Source organism: Rhopalosiphum maidis, chromosome 1 (assembly GCF_003676215.2).
Source record: "Rhopalosiphum maidis isolate BTI-1 chromosome 1, ASM367621v3, whole genome shotgun sequence".
Classification (NCBI taxonomy): Eukaryota; Metazoa; Arthropoda; class Insecta; order Hemiptera; family Aphididae; genus Rhopalosiphum; species Rhopalosiphum maidis.
Genome location: NC_040877.1, coordinates 69,537,348 through 69,544,048, shown reverse-complemented (window position 1 = coordinate 69,544,048; position 6,701 = coordinate 69,537,348). Strand labels below are relative to the sequence as shown.

Sequence of the window (6,701 nt, the reverse complement as noted above, 5' to 3'; positions counted from 1 at the left end):
GGAAAGGTTCTTACGAAAAATATTATTATTGGTCATTAAACCTTAAATAATACACAACTATTGTTTGACAATATATGAATAATAAATGTATATGTGTATAACACTTATATCCAATAATGATCTATCGTTGGAATTAATAGTAAATAACTTAGGGGAAAAATATACAATTAATTAAACAAAATGAATGTTGTGCGAAATCAGTTTTCAACAAACAATTTCATTTCTTTGTTATAGTTTAAAAATGAATATACTGAATATTTATTTTAGCATTTGCTAGACATGAATAATATTAAAATAATAGAAAATTTTATTTATTTTTGAGACATTTACAAAAGTATTTAAAATTTTTATATTTTTAATTTGAAAACCATGAAAATATAATACAATATCCATATTATATAAGTTGTTCTTTTAACTTTTTAAGTTATAAGAAATTTAAGTTTAAATGTTGTATTAATTAAAAAATAATGAGTTTAACTACTTGTATTTACTATTTTGATGTAAAATACTTATAAGTTGTGAGGACTTGAAATTGTACGTCTGTTATTTATTTTACTTTTATAATTATTAATGACATTTTAAAAATAACATATATTATATTCATTTTAAGCTATTATTGATAATTTATAATATATACTATATAACTGATAGTAAAATTGTGTTGCCATATTATTGAATAATAGTATGGAGGTGACTTAACGATTAATTTCAAATGTTTCAATGACGACATAATAAAATATTTTATTTCTAGGGTGAATATAAAGTAATCTTTAATCATTTTTTTAAGTGTAATCTCTCACAAGAATATAAAATATAACATAACTTCTACATAATTCATACTACAAATACAACGTGATTCAAAGGAAATATTACATTATTAATCCCGTTTGATGACACCATGTCAGTATGTATTTACGGATTATATAATTATATACGCAATTGATATAGCTTATCAAAAAACATTTTAACGAACTTTAAATTGAGTGATGCATAATATTAAGCACCATGGATGTATGGGTGATTCTTTTATCAAGAACCACTCATTATTTCAAAAAGTATTCATGTTTTTGAAAATATTTTCTTACATTGTTTTAAGTTGTTAAAAAAATTATATTTTTAAATATTTTTTGTCCTTAATTTTTTTTAATTTTTTTAATTTTTTGAATGACAACATAGAGTTTTAATTTCATATTCCAAAGCAGATTAATTTCCCGAGTATTTTGATACATAAAAATCGAATTTAGGGCGAGTAGTTTATGAGTTATTTTTATTTAAAGTTAGATAAGCGAAGTAGTGGACAGACATTTTGCGGGATAACCCCGTATCACACCACTCCACGCATCAAAACTTTAAATACTTATAACTCATAAACTACTCGCCCTAAATTCGAATTTTATGTATCAAAATACTCAGGAAATTATTCTGCTTTGGAATATGAAATTAATACTTTAGTTCAAAAATTACCTAAAGCTTGCTCAGCGGTCAAACAGTTCTTTCAAAGAACTTCTTTGGGAATAGTTGGAATAATTATTTTAACAGTTTTGGAATAAAAAACCACGCTTGTTTTGTATCTCCAGTAAGAACATTTGTTTACGTTTTGGTTAGATTATATACTTATATGTGACATATTACAGCTTAAAATAATAATATATTTATTATACATTAATTATAAGTCATTAACCACACATATGGAAAATATTTATATTTTTACTTTATTTTATAATTGTAATTTATCTAACACAATGTGTATAATATTTATAGGGCGTTTATACTGGGAGTGGTGTGGATACGTCAATATTTAAGGACGCTAATTTTCCTCGACAATTTATTTATGGAACTTACAAACTACGTTATTCTTATAATCGTAATAATGAAATGCTTTCCTGTAATAATTATGTTTTTGAAATTAAGCGACTTTGAGTTTTCGTGTTTCACTTGAGTAATAGAGTCACATTATAATATTTAGTTGCTTGGAGAATGATCATATTATTATATAGATAAAATAAATTAATTCATTTTTTTTTTTGTTTAATTTTTTTTTAATACTATAAAATATTATACAAAATTAGAAGTTAATTTGTTTGATAATTGCTTTTTAAATTTTAGTTATATAAATATTTTAACCCACAGGTGTACGATACAATTATTGTTAATAGTAAGTTATAGCATATGTAAATTTTGTTTTCTTTGTAATATAAAGATATACATTTTTTTACAATATAATCTCACATGTAGTTACTTAACAATTGAAAGCAACTTTTTATAATACCTATGTCTTGTTTATTATTAAAGTTATTATAAATTCTTAATTTGTATTATTAAAAGCATAATTTTCACCTAAATTTGTTTTCTATTTTCAATTTTGTACACGTTTGTAAATTGGTATTCTGAGTTTATCAGATGATGAGTAATTTTTATTCAATGCAATAACCTAATGACTTACAGATAAATACAATCTACTTTTTTTCAAAATTAAATTCATTACAAAATATTTAGCAATATTACTTATTAGGTTAGTGTAGTGGTATATTTATTATACAATGACTTTTTTTAGAATTTCGATAGAATATATTTTGTTCATGTATAAGTATTTGTATAGTGCAGAAAATACTTATCGTAATCATTTATATATTCTCATCAATAATCATGAATACTAACTTAAATGTCTAATGTTGATTTTGAGAAAATAAAATACGGGATAATTTAAATATTTACTAGACATAGAAACGAATAAAAATATTAATACTAGGTACCCAATAAGAAATGCATTATGGTTTAATTATGGTTTTCACAAAAAAAAATACTAAAAGCTTTTTGTACGTAACAACAATTAAATTATGAATATTATTCTTGTATCAAACAATCTTGAGTACGGGATTTTCAGAGCCATCATCAATGTTTTGTAGTGTCTATAAGAGTTGTCAAAGTGAACAATTTATACGTTAAATTAATTAATAACCAAATAAACTTATAACTTAAATAAGAATTAAATTAGTGATTAATTATTAATAAATTTCTATTGATCCATTAATATTAATGTAAAGATATAAACAACTTACTTATTTATGTTTTTTTTCTGTTTATAATATATTCATATACAAATTAAAAAAATAAAGAATAAATTATACAGTACTTAGTTAAAATTATAATAACGTGCAAATATCACTTTAATAAATAAGAGTGAAAATTTCAAGCCTAATGAACCATGGAATAATTATTTTCAAAGTTACAGCAAAAAAATTGAAAATCGTTTGCATTTTGCATTTATTTTATTTAATTGCTGTAATTAGTCAGTTTTGAACTTAGAAAATGTCATTAAAAAATTAGGCACAAAAAAATTATAGTGGTTTAAGTTGGTGTTTGCCATTGGAGAAAAAAAGTTGTACTGCGCATGTTCATGTACAATTAAATTAAAAAAAATTAAAGGCCATAAAAATATATATTTTTATGTCATAATAACCAAATAAAAAACAGAGTTCAAATTGCAGAGCTCTATGCAAAGATATTGAGTGTTCTTAAATATCTCAATTACCTTTTAAATACTGTACCTATATCCGGCTCTGGTTATAAAAAAGCAGCGATCATTGCATGTATATACATTTGTTGAAATAAAATAATGAAATGGTATGTGAGGAGTATAAAACAATAAATAGGTGAAATCAAGTACAGTTATCGGGAGTTAAACATAAGGAAAAATTATGTTAAAATTAACATAAGGACATTAAGTAATATCTGTAATTCATAATAATTCTCTTTCTTTATTTTATTATTATTTAATTAAATTATTATCCTGTATTGTAAACTGATTAATACCAATGAATTATTTTTATTAGTGTAAAATTAAAACATTTATATAGTTCTTACTGGAGCATTATAAACAATATTAGGTTATAAATGTATAATATTGCATAAATATTTAGATGATATTGTACATTAAACAGGCTTAAATTCTACAATCAAAATAATACAGCTATAAACTTCTCTTTTAAGTGTATAATATTGTTGAATTTTGTATGTCCCGTAAACAAATGTTTTTGGTAAATTTGCATTTGATAACAATGATGTATCCACGCCCGTAGCCGTATAAATGCCCTAAAAGATTTAAAGTATACGATTATTTAATTATTTTAATAGTATTAGTAATTAAAATAGTATTACTAAATTATAATTAATTTATATCGTGTACAATAAATAATGTTCTACAATAATATTCGATTGATGTTGTAATCAAATAAAAAAAAGTTAATTTAATATCGACGACCGCATAATATCAACAAACTTAAATTTGATTCAATAGTTGCTTTAATAGTAACGATAAAAATATATTCGAAAATTATATTGTATGATTGTTTATGTTATTATACCGGAGATATAGGACATGTGACATTCTTAATTCCTAATCCTTCCATTATAGCGGTCCATGATGCTCCCAATAAATATTTGAACGACGAGCAACCTTTTGGTGATTTATGGTATAACGTATTGTCTTTCCAACTTCCATCTGCATCTTTGAAAGAAAAAGTTACTTCCAACTGGGGAAAATAAACACTGATTGCTTAATATATATTACTATTAAAGAGTAATTTAATATTATATTTTAAATGTAACAACAAACAAGAAATGTTATGAATGTTTGCGTTTAGACAATTAAAGACATTCCAATCCGGTAGTCATCCAGAAGAGTGTATTATATTATGTTTAAACTACAAAGTAATTTTTTAGATTTTGTGTCAGACTGTCAGAGTATAGTTTATTATAAATTTAAAAATAATACACATTTTACAAATATAGACATACTTACAAACAAAGTGTCGTCAAATGGAACGCTACTGTTTGTGTATCCTTTGATTTCAGTCACGTTGGATTTGGGATTTTGGCTCAGGTACAAATGATGTTGTATTTTATTGTTTTGTGAAGAATCATTGCATTTGCCAATGTGTTTGAAGATTAATTTGTATGGACCCTAAACAGGAATCTATTGATTATGTACACCATATTTAAACATATAAAATATATAAGTTTATCAGTTAAAAATAATAATATTGATAGTATGGTATACGGTATATTATAAGATATTAACAGCGTATATGCCAACCTAAAATAGATTATGTCATATTTTAACTTTCGATAAAATTAAGATTAACTATTTTACTAAAGTATTTTCAATTTTTCATTTACAATAACCCTAAGACTTTCCATATAATTTATTACATTTGTCAATAACGAAAATATTATTATAAATAAATATAAATATTGTGGACGTGGATAAAATGATGAACAATAGATTGTTGCCACCTGAGTTTGATGCGCTCGGTTTTTGTTTAGTATTTTATTTACCTTGTTTTTTTATGAATTTGAATTTAAAGTGATACTGACTTTTTTTAAAAATTTTTTTTGTTATTTATGTACCTGTATGTCAATAATTTAATGGACAAAAGAAAATGATCTCTTCTAAAAAATAAATAAATCACTAATATTACACGTTCCACACTATCACCCTAACATTATTTTGTAGAAATGATAATGCAATAATCAAAAGTATTCACTTACGAGAGGTAATTTTGTAAAAATATTAAAAGCATTCGATTCGATGCACGATAATAATAACATTATTAGTGAATTAGTTAAAAAAAGATTCATTATGACGAGTATAAGTTTAAGTTTTCGCCAACACTACGATATGAAGTATTTTACTTAAAATAATATATAAAGCACAAAGATTTATTTTCTTGTTTGTTCTAGTAAACACAAATAATGAATGCAATTTATTGTGCCTATGTTATTGTGACTATCTATACGTTTTTTTTAAATAATTATCTTGATTGGAGTCGTGTTTGAAAATTGCAGTTATTATGTTTGGCATTGTGTTTGTCATTGTATTTATAACTCATTAAATCACTGATTGCAGAATCATAAATATATTCACATGATAAGTATCAAAATAGTGTATTATAAATTTACAAAATTGTGCGTTATGTTATGTCTAAATTAATGAGGTATACCAAAGAAAATCTATGATAATTAGAGTAATTATCGCAAACTTTTTTTATTATATGATTCGTGGCGAACATTTGAAAAGGCCATGGAATAGAAATAATATACGTAATCCAGATGAATTATTACCGTCATATTACTAACGAGCATAACGTTTTTAAGTGTAATAAAATATAGAACAGATGTATTTCAGCATTTTTTATTTTTTATTTTATAAAAGTAAAAGTATACATATATTTTAATGAACTATAATAATTATGTTACGAAATATTAATACAATACACTATAATGATTTTACTTGTCTTGCTCAGTCGAAAGATAAAAGTTGTGTGATAGGTGATGATGAAATGCAAAATATGGAAATTTATATTTGTTACACTGAACGTATTTATGCGGAGACTAATGAGTTTCTAGTTAGAAATACAAATAAGTACATCAATCACTATACATTTAACATTTTTTATTTACAAAACTTAAAATCATTATAAAGCGCATGAAAGTATCTTTAGTTTGGATAATAATAATAATTTTATTTCGATTTAATATAAGAAAGAGTATGAGTGACATTGCGATGATTTTTACTTTATGGATTATGTATGAATTTTAAATATTATCTTATTATCTAATAAGCATATTATTAAAATAATACATTTTTAGAAAAAAATATATTAGTTAAGTTCAGATGCTCTATGGTTGTCACAATATGT

The 6,701-nt window shown here is 23.4% G+C and overlaps 1 protein-coding gene across 1 annotated transcript; it reads right to left on the bottom strand.

Annotated features, from left to right (window-relative positions):
* Positions 1-3,878: 3,878 nt before the first annotated feature.
* On the bottom strand, positions 3,879-5,724 carry LOC113549676. Its single transcript, XM_026951084.1, has 4 exons — positions 5,551-5,724; positions 4,802-4,963; positions 4,365-4,532; positions 3,879-4,092 (listed from the first exon to the last, which is right to left on the bottom strand). Exons 1-4 carry the CDS (start codon positions 5,638-5,640, stop codon positions 3,934-3,936), a joined length of 579 nt encoding a protein of 192 aa, XP_026806885.1. The 5' UTR covers positions 5,641-5,724; the 3' UTR covers positions 3,879-3,933.
* Positions 5,725-6,701: the final 977 nt, after the last annotated feature.